The following is a 21,449-nucleotide window of genomic DNA, read 5'->3' as shown; positions in this document are numbered from 1 at the left end:
TCCTTTTAATTCAGCTTGATGAATGCCCTTTAGCATTTATTGTAAGGGAGGTCTAGTGATGATGAACACCTTCAGCTTTTGTTTGTCTGGGAAAGTATCTCTCCTTCATTTTTGAAGGTTAGCTTTGCTAGGTATAATATTCTTTTTCTTTCAATACATTCTTTGAATATATCATCCCACTCTTTCTTAGCCTACAATGTTTTTGTTCAGAAACTGAATAGTCATCTGGGGAGTTCCCTTGCATGTGATGAGTAGCTTTCTTTTTGCTGCTCTCAAAATTCTCTTTGAGTTTTGACAACTTAATTATAATGTGTCTTGTTATAACCCTGTTCAGATTCTAACCATCTAGAGTCTTCTGGGCCTCATAAATCTGGAAGTCCTTTTGTATCCCCAAGTTCAGAAGGCTTATAGCCATTATTGCTTTAAACAGACTTTCTGTCCCTTTTTAATTTCCTTCTGGGATTCCCATAATGTATATATTGTTTCATGTGATGGTGTCCCATAAGTCCCGTAGGCTTTCTTCACTCTTTTTCATTTTCTTTTTGCCCCTCTGACTTGATAGTTTCAAATGACCTATCTTCTAGTTCACCGATTCCTTTTTATGTTTGGTCGAGTCTTTTGTAGCTTTCTATTAAAGTCTTCAGTTCAGTCATTGTATTCTTCAGCTCTAGAATCTGCTTTTTGATGGTTTCTATTTCTTTGTTGATTTCATTTTTGTTTCCTAATTTTATTTAGTGATCTGTGTGTTCTTGTAGTTCATTGAACTTCTTTAAAGGGATTATTCTGAATTCTGAATTCTTTGTCAGACAGTTCATAGATCTGGGTTTCTTTAGAGTTAGTTATTTGAGATTTTTTAGTTTCCTTTGGTGGTATCAAAGGTACCTGATTCTTCATGATCCTTGATTCCTTGCATTGTTATCTGCATACTTGAGTAAGTGGTCCCCTCTTCCACATATTACAGTTTGCTCTGGCATGCAAAGACCTTCACCAGTTAGCTCAGCTTAGGGTACTGGATGGACCAGTTGGTAGTATTCAGGGGCAAGCAGGGCTTGCTATCAATCTAGTTGAGTGAGGCCACTGCTCATGCTTTAAGGCCAGGGGGGATGGTATTGGCTGGGCTACACAGTTGGGTGAGCCTACTGGCTATGCTCAGTATTCAAGTAGGACCAATGGGTGGGCTGTCTGACTAGGTGGGGCTGCTGGCCAAGCTCCACTCAGGTGGGGCCGCTAGCTGGGCTCTGCAATCACTTTCAGATGAACAAGATCAGAGGCTATCTTCCTTGGCAGGGTGGTGCCACTAGTTAGACTCCACAATTAGGCAGGGTTATGGGTTGAGCTCTGAAATAGCTCCTGGTCAAGTGGGGTCTCAGGTTGTGCCAGACCAGATGGTGCTGTGGGCTGGACTTTGTGTTCAGGTAAGGCCCCAGGCTGTATCCCAAAGTTAGGCAGGACCACAGGCTTGGCTTCACAATCAGGTAAGCTACTGGCTGTGCTCTGCTGTTGGCCAAGGTAACTGGTTGAGCTCTCTGGTTGGGAGGGGTCTCCAGCTGTATCCCACAGTTGAGTGAGGCTAGAGACTGTTCTATGGTCAGGTGGAATTACTGTCCAGGCTTCCTGATCAGGTGAGGCTGCAGGCTATGTTCAGGAATTGGGTAGGAGTGTAGCCTGGGCTCTGTGGCTGGGCAAGACTGCAGGCTGGGCACTCTGGCTTGGTGGTACTGTAGGCTAGGCTTTGAGGCTGCCCAGGGTCACTTAAAGGCCAGAGGCTATGTTCAACAGTTGGGCAGGGCTGCTGACTTGGGTCTCTGCTTGAATGGGGCTATAGGATGGGGTCTGCAGCAGCTCAGATTCTCTGGCCAGGCTTCCTATAGGGTCAAGACTGAAGGCTAAGCTCAGCAACTGGGTGGGGCTATGAATTTGCTTCCCTGCCTGAGCAGGGTTCCATAGGTTCCATAGCCAGTCTGGCCCATTGACTAGGGATCCAAATCAGGCAGAACTGCCAACCAATATATTGTTTAAAACAATATTAAGATGTTGGAACACAGTGGATCTCTAATATTGAATATCCACCTTTGTTGTGTCATAGAATCAGTGTTGTTTTATTGGGGAAAGGAGGAGACAAATATTAAAATATTATAATTTAAGATATCAAAATATCATCCATGGCTCTATGAAATACAAAACTAAATACCTGCCTCATATGCATAATCTGAGAATCAATCATGATGTAATCATTGTTTGGTAACAAATGTTGATAAGGATCTGCCATCTGTACTAACACTGAATGGAGACAGTCTCCAAGCTTCACTGCTTCTTTCTGCAATTAGTCATAAAGCAAAGCAGGTCCAAGTACTTCAAAAGTCTTTAAGGCTCACCTGATGTAACACATCAAGATGTATTTCAAAGTAAAATTACATGTTGATAATATAAAATAATCCCCTTATTTGGATAAAACTAAATTTTCTGTTCTGCATGATTGTGTTTCACATGTTTTTGTAATAAATCTATGTTTTTCCATGAAGGCAATGAAAATTACACTAATTTTTCATTTTCTTCAACAAAGGTAAATGCTAGTGAGAACTCTGAAAATCATGAACTCATGAGTGTTCATTTTCCGTTTACAATATGAAAAGCAAATAAAATGAAAACTTCTAGCTTTTCATTTTCCTTTTAAATCAAATGTATACTAAAATACATTTATTTATTTATTTATTTATTTTTTAAAGATTTATTTATTTATTTATTTGAGAGAGAGAGAGAGCACATGAGAGGGGGAGGGCCAGAGGGAGAAGCAGACTCCCCGCTGAGCAGGGAGCCCGATGCGGGACTCGATCCTGGGACTCCAGGATCATGACCTGAGCCGAAGGCAGTCGCTTAACCAACTGAGCCACCCAGGCGCCCACTAAAATACATTTAAACTGAATGTCTATTTATAAGTCATAAGACATATTGTATAACATTAGTGTGCTCTGTGTAATCAATTTAAGCTAGTGGGACAAGGGTCCAAAAGGAAAGGCTAGGCAAATAATTAAGCCAATTCTAGAACAAATAGCAGCAAACAACATTATTAGAGGCATTCATTCATAACCCCTTTTGATCCTCATAAAAATTCTGTAAAGTAGGTATTATTTTTACATTTTTAATATTAACTGGTGAAGTTCGGAGAAGTTAAGTGATTTTCCAATAATTACACATCTATTAAGTAAAACCTGGATTTAATCCCATGATTGCATTCTTTTTTGTGCCAGATACAAAATAAGACCCTTTACATTGATAATATAAAGTATCCAATATTCACAAAAATCCTAGAAAAATGATAATATTATCTCCATTTAATAAATGAAGAAACTGAAGATCAAAGAGTTTAGGAAACTTGTTGAAGGTCACAGAACTTGAAAGGTATTAAATCATAATTCAAATTCATAGTCATGCTTTTTATTATCTGTGAAGGAGTTCAGCTTTGAAAGGGCAAAGAAACCTAAGATAGTTAATGGGAGATCAAGAGAGTTTTTGTTTTTGTTTTGTTTTGTTTTTGAGAGAGCGAGAGAGAGAGCACGTGCATGCATGCACATGGGAGGCGGAGGGGCAGAGGGAGAGAGAGAGAATCTTTTTTTTTTTTTAATTAAACGATTTTATTTATTTATTTGACAGAGAGAGCAAGAGAGCACAAGCAGGGGGATCAGTAGAAGGAGAGGGAGAAGCAGGCTCCCCGCCGAGCAGGGAGCCCGATGCGGGGCTCAATCCCAGGACCCTGAGATCATGACCTGAGCCGAAGGCAGATGCTTAACCATCTGAGCCACCCAGGCTCCCCGAGAGAGAGAATCTTAAGCAGACTCCACACCCAGCATGGAGCCTGATGAGGGGCTCGACTTCACAACCCTAAGATCATGACCTGAGCTGAAATCAAGAGTGGGACACTTAACCAACTGAGCCACCCAGGCGCCCCCCCAAGAGAGTGTTTTTTAAAGGTAAAATGTCTTGAGTGTATTTACTCACAGGGAGATGTCAAAAAAATACAAGAATTAACTTAGAACAGGAAAATTTTTTGCATTTTAAGGGAAAAGTGATTTGGGAGTATAGAAGGACTTATTTAAAATACACTAAAACTCTTGTAGTAAAGATATCACTAGTAGATGATGTGATGTATCTGTCTAGCATCCTATCTTGCTCTCATCTGGAATCAAATACCCTTTCCCTGTAGGGAGAAGCTGATCCAGTTCACTATCAGCAACAAGATGGACTCAAGACATGGGCCAAGGCAATCAGAATATCATACTGTCCTGGCCTCAGTAACTGATTCAGGGATGGCAGCAGGTTCCCAAGATAGGCCAATCAGAGTCCTCCAGGGATCTTGTACCTTGGATTCTGTGGAAATCTTTTAGGAAAACTAAGAAGTAACTCTGTTTCTCATTTCTTAAGTCCATTGGTGAAATCTTACCTTAAACCTATCTTTTCTGGGGGATTGCAGTAAAGGATTTGTAATTTTTAAACTTTACTTCATTTTTAAACGCAACCCACAAAAATGCATAAAAGTTAAATGTATACTTTAATAAATAACTTGATCATAAAGTAAAACCAAATAATTATAAAGACAAGTGTAACTACCACCCAGGTTAAGAAACAGAATACTTTCAATACTCCTGAAGATCCCTGTATGTCCCACCCCAATCATGACTCCCAATTTGTCAAGAAATCACTATCCTGACTTTATCAATAATCACTTCATTGGTGTTATTTATATTTTCCATCTAGGTAGCATCCTATGAATAGAATTTAGTTTTGTCTGCTATTGAACTTTATATGAAATGGAATCATACCAAATGATATACTTTGCTTTCTTACTAAACCTTATGTTTGTGTGATTCATTCGCATTAACTTATGTAGTGTAAAACATTCATTTCATTGTTATATAGTGTTCTACTATTAAATATATCACAAATTTTCCATTTTAATGTCTAATTACAATTCTAGTATTAAACATTCTAATAGTGGACATTTGCGTTGTTTGTTTTAAACACTGATCCTGGGACAATTCTAATACACAATTTGGGTATACATGTGCGTAAATTTGACGAGGATGAGTATCTAGGAGTGGAATTGCTGGGTATGCATATCTTTGTCAGATAAAGCCTTTGGTTTCCAAAGGAATTGTGCCTAGTCACAGTGTTTTTTAAAAATTCAATAATTTTAAACATTCTGAATTATCCAAAAATAATCCTTTCTGCAGTTGGAAAACTTCCACATGCCCATAGTAGTATACATACAGTAATTTAACCTTAAAAAGGAACATGATTTTCTGACGGTCAAGGAAAGTATATGTTACAAAAAAAAAATTTAAAACTACTTGACACTAAGTATGTTAGAAAAATATACTGGGTTAAAAATTATTTAAAATATTTTATATGATTTTTAGAATAAATGAAATATATAAAAGGACATTATTTATTATATTTCCAAATAAGCAATGATTAATACTACAATGAGGATATTACTTATCTGTACTATAACATTCTTGACCAACTGTAAAGGATAAATTTCTTGTAATTCTATCAATAGATATAATAGCAACTACTGTGATAAACTAATCTTCTACTGCTTAAAATACAAATTACAAAGCTATTATCAAAGCATCGGGAAATTTTCAAGCACCAAGAGAGCTAATTATTTCTTAAAACTACTTAGACAATGGAAAATCTTAAAAATTCTAAACTTTTGTTTTTGAATACTTTCATTTTTGATCTTCCTTTCCTCGTAGGCAGTGAATGTGAAATATAAATGACCATGGGGGAGGAAAAGACAGCATCCCCAAAAGAATCAGGTTCTGACAATGATTAATATGGAGCTGCCAAAGGATGTCTGGCAGCAGAAAGAAGCAACTGCTTATGTAACCGATAAAAAATTAGTAACACCCCTAGAACTTGAGATAGCGTATTTGATGAATTATTTAAGCTAGACTGTATTCTTCTACCTGTTTAAACCACAGAGACAAAAATATGAAAAAGAAAAAAATTAGTTAATTTCTCTCATTAGAATTCATTAATGGATGGGTTGATCAGTTTAATGGAATATGCTGATTAAAAGAATTATCGCAGGGCGCCAGGGTGGCTCAGTCGTTAAGCGTCTGCCTTTGGCTCAGGTCATGATCTCAGGGTCCCGGGATCGAGCCCCGCATCGGGCTCCCTGTTCTGAGGGAGGCCTGCTTCTCCCTCTCCCACTCCCACTCCCCCGCTTGTGTTCCCTCTCTCTCTGTGTATCTGTCAAATAAATGAATAAAATCTTTAAAAAAAAAAGAATTATTGCATATACTCTCAATTAAAAATTACAATAATATGTTTCTCATTAGCACTATGCTGAATATTAGTGAAACTTTCCTCAAAGGTTCTGAAGGTATTTCTATATTTCCAGTTATTTTTATAAGCCATGGCAAGAACTGCATAATTCTATTATTGTAGAAAGTATGAGAAACTGGACTGAATGTCTATCCATCTTGAGACATAGTTCGAAAGCAGTTTTAGAGTGCTGACTTGGCATGTGATCCTTACAATATGAGGGTAGATAATGCAGAAGAAAATCCTAGGTATTTGAGTTTTCTAGTTATTTGGATTACTGACTCTTTTTTTTTTTTTTTTGTGGGGAAGTATTTCCAAATAAATATGAACTCATACTTAACTAACCCTCTGTTAAATCTGAGAACAGATATCTTAGAGAGATGTTCTTCTCACTGAAGTTTAATCAACATATTGTAATGTGTTTAACAAGGCTACAGGTCTAAAATGCTAAACTGATATATGCAAAGATTACTTTGTGGAAGACAAAATTTCACCACCCATGGCTTCCACTTTGGCTTCTCATCAGAGTGATTAGAGGAAAGGTGATTCTGAACCTTGGTGAACACACTCATGTCACTGGGTGCAGTCTCCAGCCCCCCTGCATAAGAGAGCTAACTATGTTAGACACTAGGTGGGTTTAGTAGCAGAACAAGGGCCCTGGGAATTTGTGGCCATAAAGTGCTTGATTATAGGAATCAAGGGAATACCAAGAAGATGGGCCACGGAGATGTCAAAGGAGGAAGGATAACAAGGAAAAGATCAAGAAGACCATAAAACAGATGATAATGCAACAGAAGAAGAAATCAAAGTTAAAGTGATTTTCTGATTTCTAACAGAACCATTGTATACCATTATTATCATTAGAATCAAGTTATCAGAATTAGGACCGTGAATTTACTGTAATCACTCTTCATTTCCAGAATGCAAACTTAAATGCTTTTGCTTTAAACTTGCTTGACCTCTTTGCTGCGTTTGACAGAAGACACTGCTTCCTCCTTACTGAAAATTAGAAATTCACCAGGAATTTCTGTTCCTCATCAGCCCTTTAAATATCTGGAATTCCTGGGCTCTGGGATTCTATTTCTTTTTCTTAGATGATCTGATCCACTCTCGTGACTTCAGCTATGATTTCTCCCTCAGCATCAGTCTCTAGCATCCACCTTGTTGGTGGACAGTTTCACTCAGATGTCCCCAAAATATCCCAAACTCAAAGAATTCAAAATAAAATTCATCATCAACTCTTAATCATGTTTCTCCATTCAATCTCAATGGATGCATTTTCTATCCGAGCTAAAAATGCCATAAGTCAAAGAAAAAAAAAATACCACAAGTCATCAAGTCACCAAAGCTAGAAAAGTAGACATGTTACTTTTGACTCTTCCTTTGTCAATCCTTCCATAAAACTTACCAATTTTGCCTCCTGCATGTTTCTTAATTAAGCTTCTTTTTCTCTGGGTCTCAACATCTCTCATTTAGATTGATATTTCCTAACTGGTCTCTCTGCTGCTGCTTGTCTCCTTTAATTTCACCCTCCTCAAGGGTATAAGAAGAATTTATCTGAAATGAACATCTAACTGTCCTTCCCTTGCTTCAAACTGATCAATGGCTCCTCTCTAGCTTTAGAATAAAGCCCACCTTTCTTGACATGATTACAGAGTCTTTATGATTTGGTCCCTGCCCATCTGACCATTTTTATCTCATACCTGTCTTTGCATACATTTCCTATAGTAACTGAACAGAAACTGTAATTGCATACTGTTCCCTTTATATGCTGTGACCTTTTGTGTTTCCATATATTTGCTCATGTTGTTCCTCTTTTTTTTTGCTCATGTTGTTCCTCTTATTTAGCTATCTCTACTCCCTCCCTTTTGCAGCCTCAATTATTTCTGTCTGGGCAAGGATACCATCTCCTCCAGAAAGTCTTTCCTGAAAGTTCTAGTAGAGCTGGGTTGGGTAATTCTCCTCTCTATGCTCTTACTCTGTGTATTGCTTTTACTTGGCACACTCTAAGTTCTTTAGTGAACATCAGAAAAATCAGTAAAGACACGTAAAAAGGATAAAAAGAATAAGTATGTGCTTACAGTACTTGTGCCCCATTCTGAGGCCTTTGAGAACACAAATGATAAATTATTCATATTTGTAATCCCACTTCTTAGTTTAGCCCTGACAGACTGATGATCAATAAATGTTCCGTTAAATGAAGGTGACTGAGAGGAAAAAGAGTATACAAAAATAAATCGCAGAAAAGATAAGACTTCCTTGCCATATTCCTTCGTAATGGTTCTAGTCCTGCTTGTATCTGAGCAGTTACATGGACTTCTTTGATTCTAGAGGATTCTCATTAAAAATAACTCCAAATAAGCAATTTATCTCCTTCCTGTCAGCATTATTAATTCAACTGAGAAACTGTCCTGTACCTGACATCAGATCTCTTACTTTATCACAAAAGGTACCTTTTAAAAAAGATGTGCCATGTGTAATCTCTATCAGATAAGTGGAAAATAGGAAGGAAGAACAAAACCAACTAGAAAATAAAATGAACTTGGCAGCACCAAGCCATTTATCACATGGAAAATTACTCACATGCAGCAGTAATACAGCAGCCAGAAAAGACTGTCCTTGACAGTAGCCAATGTCTTCGTCGTAGACAGAGTAGGCCTGGAGAAAAGATGAAGAGAAAGAAGTACTATAAACATTCACAGATTTTAACATAAGTTAACATCAGGCTGCTGCTTGATCTTGACCCTGGGCTGTCCACCACAATTTCACTGATACTTCAACTTAAATGTGTGAGTCGTTAGCACAGTGGGATCCCCCAAAGATGTTGCACAGTTCCTAAAGCAATTCTAGATGTCCCATTATCCCCAGGTTCATCTTTAGAATCTGGAATAAAGAGATGCTCAGAGCACCTAATTTTAAAAGCTCCATTACGATTTGTAGTCAGGCAAATGACACCATGGGAGGCTGACGCAAAGAGTAGAAGAGGGTGGGAAGGTTCTAGAGTTGATGTGGGAGTTCTAATGCAAAGACAAACATCCCAATTGTGCTGTTTGAATCCCGGACATGTATCCCATCCCATGGATCCCAATCTATGTGTTGTGCTTCATTTCAGTGAGGGACTTTCCATTTAATGTGCTTAATAAAATGCATTATGATTTTGTGAGTATAAAAACTGTCTCTGTCCAGGGCAGTGGTTATTAAAGATTACTAGGAAGAGCTACCATAGGGAGGAGGCTAAGTGTGGTAGCTTCCATATGCCAAGGTAGTCAGAATACGGGTCTGGAACTTTTTTTTTTTTCCTGAAAGAAAAAAAACCTTTCTTGAAATAGAGTTTGTATCTAGTGAAATGCATACATTAGTCCTTGAGTTGGGATTTATAAGTACATAATTACATTTATGTAACCACATCGTTACAGAATATTTCCATCATTCCACAACGTCCCTCATGCCTCTTTGCAGTCAACCACCTCCACTCCAGACAACCACTGGTCTGATTTTTATCACAATATATTATTAGCTTTGCATTTTTAAAACAATCTCATACAAATGCAATCATATAAACTCTTTTGTGTCTGGCTTCTTTTACTCAGTATAATGTTTCAGAAATTCTTCCCTGTTGCTGCATGCATCAGTAGGTCACCTTTTCACTGATGAGTAGTATTCCACTGTGTAAACATACCACAATTTGCTTATCCTTTCTCCTGTTTAACATTTAGGTTTTTTCATGTTTGGTTAGTATGAATAAAGCTGCTATGTATACACAAGGGTTTTTTTTAATGGATATAGGTTTTTATTCCCTTTAAGTAAATGCCCAAGAGTGGAAGTTCAAGGTTTAAATGATAAGTGCATGTTTAACTTTATAACAAATTGCCAATGTGTCTTCCAAAGTGGTTGTAACTCAAGCATTACACTTATAGCAGCAAACTATGAGTACTCACTGCTTCACATCCTTGGCAATATCTGATACTGCCAGTCTTTTTCCTTTTATTAATCCCTGTGGTTTTGATTTGCATTTCCCTGAATGCTAACAATGTAGAGTGCATTATCATTGCTTCTAGGCAATTGATATATATTCTTTTGTGACTGTCACTTCAAGCTCTTGCCCATTTGTTTAATTAGGTTTAATTAGATTCATTGGAGTTCTTGATACATTCTGTTCACGAATCCACTGTCAGACATATGTGTTGTCAGTATTTTCTCCCTGTGTGTGCCCTGCCTTTTCACCTTCTTAATGGTGTCTTTTGAAGTACTATTGTTCTCTTTTAACCTTCTTCTGCTAATGATGATATTATCACACTCTCTTCTAATGAGAGAAAAATTAGATCATGGAAACATTACCTAATGAATCTGAAAGGAGCTTTTTCTTCATTATCAACAATTTCCAGAGCTCTGCCTAATTTTAAAAATTGAAAGATGCATTAGCATCCTTTCACTTATTTAATTTTATTTGATTTATACAGTTATAGTTCTGATTGCTTAATTTGTACTTTTATCCAGACCTCATCATGGGTGTGTATATTAGGGGTTGGAAGAAGAGTTACAGAGAGAATAGAAAAGGAACAAAAAAGGAAGAAAGAGGCAAAAGGTTCTAATACTATCCCAATTTGAAGCATTCCTGATAGTGCTCGGTCACTACCTTTTTCATGAAGAAGGAACTCTGGGATTTGTTGATGAGAGAGCATGTTACATGAATGATGAATATATTTTCGAGGCTTCCCCTCCCCCATGAAAGATGCCAGTTAAGGATTCCTTAAAACTATGGATCTCCAAAAGCCAGTCATGCTTCATCAAACCTGACATCATTTTAATCAATGTTTGATCTATTTACAGAAGTATATTTAACGTTTATTGAGAAGTGTGCTGTTTATATGCTCAGCATATAAGTCCAACAGAAAATGAAGGTCCAATACACATCAGACAGAGAAAGTATGAATTCAGTGACTCCAGAGACTATTCTCTAATTAGAGAGCTAAGGATGAAAGTACAGATCAGTAATGCAATGATCTTACTTTCTACTTGTTTTATGGTTTTAAGTTAGAAGCAAAAATGACCTTCCAGGGGCCATCTACTAAATTGATTTTATAATTCACAGTTTAAAAAACAGTGTTCTAGGGGCAACTGGGTGGTTCAGTCACTTAAGTGTCTGACTTCTGGTCAGGTCATGATCTCGGGGTCCTGGGAGCCAGCCCTCCATCAGGCTCCCTGCTGAGCGGGGATCTGTTTCTCCCTCTGCCTTTCCCTCTGCCCCACCCTCTCTCTCTCAAATAAATAAAATATTTAATTAAAAATAAAATAAATTAAAAACAGTGTTCTAGCAAGTTCTTTCCCTTGGAGTTTTTCCAAGAACCGTTTGGCTTTAGTCCAAGCCTTCTCTAACTGAGGTGAACTGAATCCTTTCCCTCTATTCAAAACTTGCTCCTCTTTGCACCAAACCTCTCCCCATTCCTTACTTTAATTGCATCTTTGGCCAGATGCCTGCTCAGTCTGACTTTTAAAAACCACCTGGGTACCACTTCTGTAATGGGAGAGTAGCTCCTACTGGGCCAACCTTCCCTCTGGCAACAAATTTAAACTATATCTGGACAAATACATAACAACAGTTACCTGAAGACATTGATGAGCTAAACGACAGCAGTCAGAAACTGGAGGGGAGAATAAACTAAGAAGAGGAGAATGACACTGGGTAAAATTCCCATTCTTTATGGCTTTTGCTGAAGATCAGTGATACCACATTGGATGGCTAAAACTTGGATATAAAACTGCAGTCTTATTGGCTCGAAGAACCAGAGAACAGATTAGGGTAACAGCTAGAAAGTGAGAGTGGAAATTCTGGAAAAAGGAGTAACATAAGAGAAGCCGTTACTACACTTACTGTAAAATTACAATATTCAAGACAGTATAAAACTGATACAAGGATAGACAAAAAAATCAGTGAACAATAAAAAGTCTAGAACTATAAGCACACTTATAAAGTCATTTGATTTCAACAAAGTTACCAAAATAATACAATGAGGAAAATAAAATTGTTTATATATGTAAACATGTAAGTATATGAAAATTGTCTCAATGAATGTACTCAAAAAGTTGGATATCCATATGGGGAAACTAAATGAACCTTGATACCTACCTCACTTCATACACAAAAATTAATTTCAGACTTATCACAGTTCTAAACATAAAACTAAAACTATGAGGCTACTCAATGAAAACAGAATATCTTTGTAACTTGGTGAAGGCAAAGGTTTCTTAGTCAGGACACAGAAGCACTAACTATAAAAGAATAAACTGATACAGTACACATTATCAAATTTAAAAAACCTCCAATGATGAAAAGACACTGTTAAGAAAATAAATAGGTAAACCACAGACTGGGAAAATATTTGCAAACATATCTGGAAAAAGTCTTGCATCATATACATAAAGGACTCCTACAACTCAGTGTCAAACAACTCAAGTTTAAAAACAAAAGATTTGAAGAGACACTTCACAAAGGGTTATCTATGAATGACCGGTAAGAACAGGGCCAAGTGTTCAACATCATTAGTCAATATATTAAAATGAAATTAGAGCCACAGTGAGACATCAGTACATAGCCACCAGAAACTAAAATTAAAAAGACTGGTACATCTAATGCTGGTATCCTTGGATTCTCAAACACTGTCAGTAAGGAGTGTAAAACAGTAAAACTACTTCGTAAAATTGTTTGACAGTTTTCTAGAAAACTAAACATACACCTACCTTATGACTCAGCAATTCCGTATCTATGTATTCATCCAAGAGAAATGAATGCAAATGTATACAAGAAAGACTGATATAAGGCTAAGACATATTTCCAGCAGCTTTATTTATAATAGCCCCAAACTGTAAGCAGCCTCAGATTAGGGATATCTACGAAGCACTCCTCAGCAACAAAAAGTAATGAATCACGTACACCTGTAACATGGAAGAATCTCGAACTATTATGCTGTGTGAACTACATCTTCCATGAAAATGATTCTCCTCTGTGGGTCCACTAATATAAAGTTCTACAAATCAAAGCGATAAACGGTTAAAAAAAATCAAAACAAAGATTGCTTCTGGGTGAAGGGTCAGGGATTAACTGTGAAGACATGACGGAACATCTATGTCTTGGATTACACAAGTATATGCATTTGTCAAAACTAATGAAATGGCACTCCTAATATTTGTGTACTTCATTGAAAGTAAATTGTACCTACAAAAGAAAACCGTTAGCAAATACTGAGCTCCAGCTAATAATATACATGTTGCACTATTAGGCATAAGGTATAAAGACATACAAAAGCAATTCTGAATGCCTTAAAATATTAAAATGGATTGATCAATTGAACAGAAGGGTAGATGGATCGATAGGTAAGTGACAAAGAAAATGTAACAAAATATTAATTGTAAAACCTAGGTGGTGGGTTGATGAATGTTTCCTGTACAGTTCTTTGTATTTTTCTACATATTTGAAAATTTTCATAACAGTTTGGGGGGAATAAAATCTTTGGCTGCACTCTGTCTCTTCTCTCTGCTCTGAACTATAGACTACTTTTCTGGCTGGGTTCCCAAGAGTACTTCATATTTTCATTCAGCAAGTCAATATTTACTGAGCATCTATTATGTAATCAAACATTGCACTTAGTGAGGTGGATGCAGTGATGAAAAGATACTGTCCATGCACCTCAGCTCAGAGTCTTGTAGAAGAATTCGGCATGTGCAGTGAAAAGGGGCACAGTGAGAGAAGTGCTGACAGACAGATGGAAGCTCAGAGGGAAAGGGTGAGGAAGTGCCCTCATGAAAGAAGTAGAGTTAAAGGCAAGGAAGACATCACAGACAAGGTGATGTTGTCTTAATCTTACAAAAAAAAAAAAAAGAAAAGAAAAGAAAAGAAAAGAAAGGGTGGAACCTACCCTCCCCAATGTGCTATGGTGAGCGCTGTGAATTGTGTTAAGACTGATGAATCACAGACCTGTACCTCTGAAACAAATAATACATTATATATTAAAAAAAAAAAAAAAAGATAGTAGGAAGGGAAAAATGAAGGAGGGGGAAATCGGAGTGGGAGACGAACCATGAGAGACTATGGACTCTGAGAAACAAACTGAGGGTTCTAGAGGGGAGGGGGGTGGAGGGAGGGGTTAGCCTGGTGATGGGTATTAAAGAGGGCACGTATTGAATGGAGCACTGGGTGTTATATGCCAACAATGAATCATGGAACACTACATCAAAAACTAATGATGTAATGTATGGTGATTAACATAACATAATAAAATAAAATTAAAAAAAAGAAGGATGGGACCAAAATTGCTGCAAACTTGGCCTCACATTCTTGAAGGAAGAATATGGAGATTGTTTAAGCATGCTGCAGGGGAAAGGCATGTACAAAGGCATGAGAGAGCCTGCCCTCTTTATTATGTGCCAGATGCTGCACTAAATGCTCTTGCATGTTCTCAATCCTCACAAAGTTTATGAGATAAGAAAAGTGAGGTTTAGAGAAGGTAATTAACTTGGGCAAGGACACAAAGCGAGAGCCAGGATTTGAACCCAAATCTGTTTGAATACAGATGTACCCTTAATACCTGTATTATATCACTGCTATAGACTGTGTTCCTCCTAAAATACATATGTTGAAACCTAATCCAAAATGTGATGGTACTGGGACATGGGGCCATCAGGAGGTGATTAGGTCAGGAGGATAGAGCTCTCATGAATGGGATTACTGTCCTTATAAAAGAGATCCCAGATGAAAGACCTTAATGTGAGGCAGGAATCCATCAAAATCCTAGAGGAGAACACAGGCAGAAACCTCTTTGACCTCGGCTGCAGCAACTTCTTGCTAGACAAGTCACCACAGGCAAGGGAAACAAAAGCAAAAATGAACTATTGGGACTTCATCAAGATAAAAAGCTTCTGTACAGCAAAGGAAACAATTAATAAAACTAAAAGGCAGCCTATGGAATGGGAGAAGATATTTGCAAATGACACATCTGATAAAGGGCTAGTATCCAAAAGCTACAAAGAACTTATCAAACTCAACACCCAAAAAACAAATAACTGAATAGAGACTTTTCTAAAGCAGACATCCAGATGGCTAACAGACACATGAAAAGATACTCAACATCACTAATCTTCAGGGAAATACAAATCAAAACCATGATGAGATACCACCTCACACCTGTCAGAATGGCTAAAATCAACAACACAAGAAACAACAGGTGTTGGCCAGGATGCAGAGAAAGGGGAATCCTCTTGCACTATTAGTGGGAATGCAAATTGGTGCAGCCAATCTGGAGAACAGTATGGAGGTTCCTCAAAAAGTTAAAAATAGAACTACCCTATGATCCAGCAATTACAATACTAGGTATTTACCCTAAAGGATACAAACATACAGATTCGAAGGGATACATGCACCCCAATTTTTATAGCAGCATTATCAACAATAGCCAAACTATGGGAAGAGCCCAGATGTCCATTGACTGATGAATAGATAAAGAAGATGTGCTACATATACACAATGGTTACTCAGCAATAAGAAAAAAAAAGAAATCTTGTCATTTGCAATGATGTGGATGGAGCTAGAGTGTATTGTGCTAGGTGAAATTAAGTCAGTCAGAGAAAGACAAATATCATAAGATTTCATTCATATGTGGAATTTATGAGAAAAAAGATAAACATATGGGAAGGGGGAAAAGAAAAAAGGGAGAGAGAGAAACAAGCCATAAGAGACTCTTAATGATAAAGAACAAACTGAGGGTTGATGGAGGGAGGTGGGTGAGGGGTGGGCTAGGTAGGTGATGGGTATTAAGGAGGGCACTTGTTATGATGAGCACTGGGTCTTGTATGTAAGTGATGAATCACTGAATTCTACTCCAGAAACCAATATTGTACTGTATGTTAACTACCTAAAATTTAAATTAAAAAAAAAAAAGAGAAAGAGATCTCAGAGTGTTCCTCTGGCCACATGAGGACACAGCAAGAGGATGGCCATCTATGAACCAGGAAGCAAGCCCACACCACATACTGAACCTGCCAGCACCTTGACCTTGACGTTCTCAGCCTCAAGAACTATGAGAAACAAATTGTTTAAGCTACCCAGTGAATGCTATTTTTGTCACAGCAGCCTGAAGAGACCAAGGTAATCACTTAGATTCACTCTGTGCAGAATTATTCTTCTTGGACATTTATGTATTTGGGTCCACAGAAGATGGGAGGGCCTATCTTCTGATTTGCCATGGGGCTCAACAGAGATGGGGGATAAGACTCCATAGTCACAAGATAAATGACAATTCTTAATAACAATGCTTAATCTTTTTCAATCCATGACTTCTGGGTTTAGGGAAGGGGAACTTTTTTTTTTTTTAAGATTTTATTTATTTGACAGAGAGAGACACAGCGAGAGAGGGAACACAAGCAGGGGGAGTGGGAAAGGGAGAAGCAGACCTTCCGCAGAGCAGGGAGCCCGATGCGGGGCTCAATCCTGGGACCCTGGGATCACAACCTGAGCCAAAGGCAGACACTTAACGACTGAGCTACCCAGGCACCCTGGGAAGGGGAACTTTTAATTTATTTATGTGATATATTTATTAACATGCTAACCACAGACTAAAACTTAGACATAAAAAAAGACATTTGTAAGGCTTAATCTAATTGGTGCTAACATTTATATATGAATGTAAGTTCTTCTTTATCAAATAAATATGGAAAACACTTGATTTTCTTTAAGTGAGTAACTGTTATCCATTGATGGGATACTAACTTTGAAAATAATTTTCCACGAACCCCAAACAGACAAAATAGTCACTACTGCTCTTGAATTACCTGAAAATCATTAGAGGAAATGTTTAGTTTTACAGATAAACTATGTCTACTAATTGATCTAAAATCCTTTCTCCCAAAACACAAACTTTTACTAGGTTGATGCAGGAAGTGCAGAATAATATTTCTCTTTTGTCCCAGAAATGGACAACATACAGTACTATTTCATTAGAAAAGCACACTTACAGGTAAAGAGGAAGGAAGCTCAGATTCACAGGAAAAATGAAAAGGAAATCAGAAGATGTTCTCTAAGAAGACAGAGAGGCTGCTAAGTGGACATGCAAGAAATGATCAGATTTCTAAAACAGATCCCCATGTAGCTCTTGGCACTGCTAAAGCAACTGATATATTTGCTGATGTACTGGCTACTGATAGACAAGCTGTTTCATCTATTACCTACAATAAGCTTCTGCCAACATGAGATCAAAACAAACAAATCAGCCCTTGGATTGTTCCTGGCATCAACAGCCCTTAAATGAGTGTGTCAGGGAAACAATCAAGTATAAAATATGCAGAAATAAATTTATTTACAAACTAAAAAGAGATCTGTTCTCATGCAATCTAAGAGAAAAAAAGAGATATCAAGGAAAGACTATTCTTAAGTAATGCCACAATAAGCTAAATAAAAAGAGAGCACAGAGTGACAAGAATCTTAAGACACCTGGCTGTCTAAAAGAAATTAGGGTAACATTTAAAGCAATGATTATTCAATATAGTACTTAAGAATACAAGTGGCTGACCAAACCTCGGCAAGATGGTGGAGGAGTAGGAGACCTAAATTTCGTCTGGTCCCAGGAATTCAGCTAGATAGGGATCAAACCATTCTGAAAGCCTATGAACTCAACAGGAAATCGAAGAAAAGAATAGCAGCAACTCTCTGAACAGAAAAGTGACCACCTTCTGGAAGGTAGGCCATGTGGAGAAGTGAATCCGAGGCGATATTCGGGAAGATAGACGGCGGGGGAGGGGGCCTCCGTCGGCTGCTACCGGCAAGTGATAGAGCTGCGGAGCACAAAATCGGAACTTTTAGAAGTCTGCTCCGCTGAGGAACGTTGCTCCAGTGGCTAGGCAGGGGGTGGAACCCTCACTGGGACAGTGTGGTCTCAGGACCCTCGGGGTCACAGAAAGGCCGGGGGTGCCTGAGTGCGGCAGAGCTCCCAGGTATCGGAGCAGGGAAGCCGGCTGCAAAGACGGAGCTGAGGCACAGGCTCTCAGCTCAGGGTTGCCATAAACCATGATCTGTGGCATACTCGGACCACTGCTCCTCCAGCCCGGACCCAACAAGCAGCAGATCCGGGGAGACTCCCCTTCCTCCCCGGGGAGGAGCAGAGCGGGAGTGCACCGCAGGATCTGCTGGGTTTGGAGACTCCACACGGGGTCGGGTGCCAGAGATAGAAACGCTTGGTCACAGGCCAGGTGAGCACGGAGTGCGGCCGGAGACCGGGGAGACGGGAGTTATTGACTGCTTCTCTCTGGGGGCTCACTGAGGAGCGGGGCCCCAAGTTCTTCGCTCCTCCGGGGTGGAGATTGGGAGGCCGCCATTTTCACTCTCATCCTCGAAAGCTGTACCGAAAGCTTGCAGGGAACAAAAGCTCCTGAGAGCAAACCCGAGCAGATTACTTAGCCCGGACCGGCAAGGGCAGGGCAATTCCGCCTCCGGCAAAGACATTTGGGAACCATGGCAACAGGCCCCTCCCCCAGAAGATCAGCAAGAACAGCCAGCCAAGACCAAGTTTACCGATCAATGAGAACGGCAGAACTCCAGCACTAGGGGAATACTGCACATAGAATTCATGGCTTTTTTCCCATGATTCTTTAGTCTTCCAAAATTCTTTTTTATTTTTCATTTTTAGAGTCATATTCTATCCCTTCATAGAGGTTAACCTTATTTTTGGTATATATATATATAAGTTGTTCTCTCATTAAAATTTTGGGATACAGTTTCTTCTAACAGACCAAAATATACCCTAAATCTCTAGTGTATGGCTTTATTCTAGTCTCCTGCCTGATCACATTCTCCCTTTTTTTTTTTAACTCCTCTTCTTTCTTTTTTCAACCACATTCTTATCAATTCCGTTTATAAAATCTTTTATAATTTTCATCTTTACAATCATATTCCATCCCTTCTTCGTATTTACCCTCATTTTTCTACATATATACGTTTTTTTTCTTTAAAATTTTGGGAAGCACTTTCTTATAACAGACCAAAATACGGCGAAAATCTAGTGTGTGGCACTGATCTATGCACCAGTCTGATCATATTTGATCATATTCTATTTTTTTGTTAGTTTTTGTTTCTTTTTATCTTTTTTTCTTTTTTCTTTCTTTCCCTTTCTTTTCCCCCAGTTTCAGGTCTCTTCTGATTTGTTTAGTGTATATTTTTCTGGGGTCATTGTTGCCCTGTTAACATTTTGTTCTCTCATTCATCCATTCTCCTCTAGACAAAATGACAAGACGGAAAAAAATCACCTCAAAAAAAAGAACAAGAGGCAGTACCGACTGCCAGGGACCTAATCAATACAGACATTAGTAAGATATCGGAACTACAGTTCAGAATAACAATTTTAAAGATACTAGCTGGGCTTGAAAAAAGCGTGGAAGATATTAGAGAAACCCTTTCTGGAGAAATAAAAGAACTAAAATCTAACCAAGTAGAAATCAAAAAGGCTATTAATGAGGTGCAATAAAAAATGGAGGCTCTAACTGCTAGGATAAATGAGGCAGAAGAGAGAATTAGTGATACAGAAGACCAAATGATGGAAAATAAAGAAGCTGAGAAAAAGAGAGATAAACAACTACTGGATCACGAGGGCAGAATTCGAGAGATAACTGATACCATAAGATGAAACAATATTAGAATAATTGGGATCCCAGAAGAAGAAAGAGGGAGAGGGGCAGAAGGTATACTGGAGCAAATTATAGCAGAAAACTTCCCTAATTTGGGGAAGGAAAAAGGCATCAAAATCCAGGAGGCACAGAGAACCCCTCTCAAAATCAATACAAATAGGTCAACACCCCGACATCTAATACTAAAACTTACGAGTCTCAGAGACAAAGAGAAAATCCTGAAAGCAGCTTGGGAGAAGAGATCTGTAACCTACAATGGTAGAAACATTAGATTGGCAACAGACCTATCCACAGAGACTTGGCAGGCCAGGAAGGACTGGCATGATATATTCAGAGCACTGAATGAGAAAAATATGCAACCAAGAATATTATATCCAGCTAGGCTGTCACTAAAAATAGAAGGAGAGATAAAAAGCTTCCAGGACAAAGAAAAACTAAAGGAATTTGCAAACACGAAACCAGCCCTACAAGAAATATTGAAAGGGGTCCTCTAAGCAAAGAGAGAGCCTAAGAGTAACACAGACCAGAAAGGAACACAGACAATATACAGTAACAGTCACCTTACAGGCAATACAATGGCACTAGATTCATATCTTTCAGTAGTTACCCTGAATGTAAATGGGCTAAATGCCCCAATCAAAAGACACAGGCTATCAGAGTGGATAAAAAAAAAAAGACCCATCGATATGCTGTCTGCAAGAGACTGATTTTTGACCCAAAGACATCCCCAGATTGAAAGTGAGGGGGTGGAAAATCATTTACCATGCTAATGGACACCAAAAGAAAGCTGGGGTGGCAATCCTTATATCTGATAAATTAGATTTTAAACCAAAGACGATACTAAGAGATAAGGAAGGACACTATATCCTACTTAAAGGGTCTGTCCAACAAGAAGATCTAACAATTGTAAATATTTATTCCCCTAACATGGGAGCAGCCAATTATATAAGGCAATTAATAACAGAAGCAAAGAAACACATTGACAACAATACAATAATAGTGGGGGATTTTAACACCCCCCTCACTGAGATGGACAGATCATCTAAGCAAAAGATCAACAAGGAAATAAAGACTTTAAATGACACACTGGACCAAATGGACTTCACAGACATATTCAGAACATTCCATCCCAAAGCAACAGAATACACATTCTTCTCTAGTACCCATGGAACATTCTCCAGAATAGATCACATCCTAGGTCACAAATCAGGTCTCAACTGGTACAAAAAGACTGGGATCATACCCTGCATATTTTCACACAACAATGCTTTGAAACTAGAACTCAATCACAAGAGGAAAGTCAGAAAGAACGTAAATACATGGAGGCTAAAGGGCATCCTACTAAAGAATGAATGGGTCAACCAGGAAATTAAAGAAGAATTTAAAAAATTCATGGAAACAAATGAAAATGAAATCACAACTGTGCAAAATCTTTGGGATGCAGCAAAGGCAGT

General features: G+C 38.3%; 1 protein-coding gene across 3 annotated transcripts in view; it reads right to left on the bottom strand.

Moving 5' to 3' along the window:
- The window catches only part of RABGAP1L (RAB GTPase activating protein 1 like), a 748,424-nt gene that overhangs the window by 262,716 nt on the left and 464,259 nt on the right, over positions 1-21,449 (bottom strand). For all 3 annotated transcript variants that reach the window (XM_078077989.1, XM_078077987.1, XM_078077988.1), the window contains one exon: positions 8,914-8,988. In XM_078077989.1, coding sequence (XP_077934115.1) covers positions 8,914-8,988 — 75 coding nt within the window. The remainder of the gene's footprint in view (positions 1-8,913; positions 8,989-21,449) is intronic.

Source organism: Halichoerus grypus, chromosome 7, assembly GCF_964656455.1.
Source record: "Halichoerus grypus chromosome 7, mHalGry1.hap1.1, whole genome shotgun sequence".
Taxonomy (NCBI): Eukaryota; Metazoa; Chordata; class Mammalia; order Carnivora; family Phocidae; genus Halichoerus; species Halichoerus grypus.
Note: the sequence above shows the minus strand (reverse complement) of the source record. Positions and strands in the feature narration are given on the sequence as shown.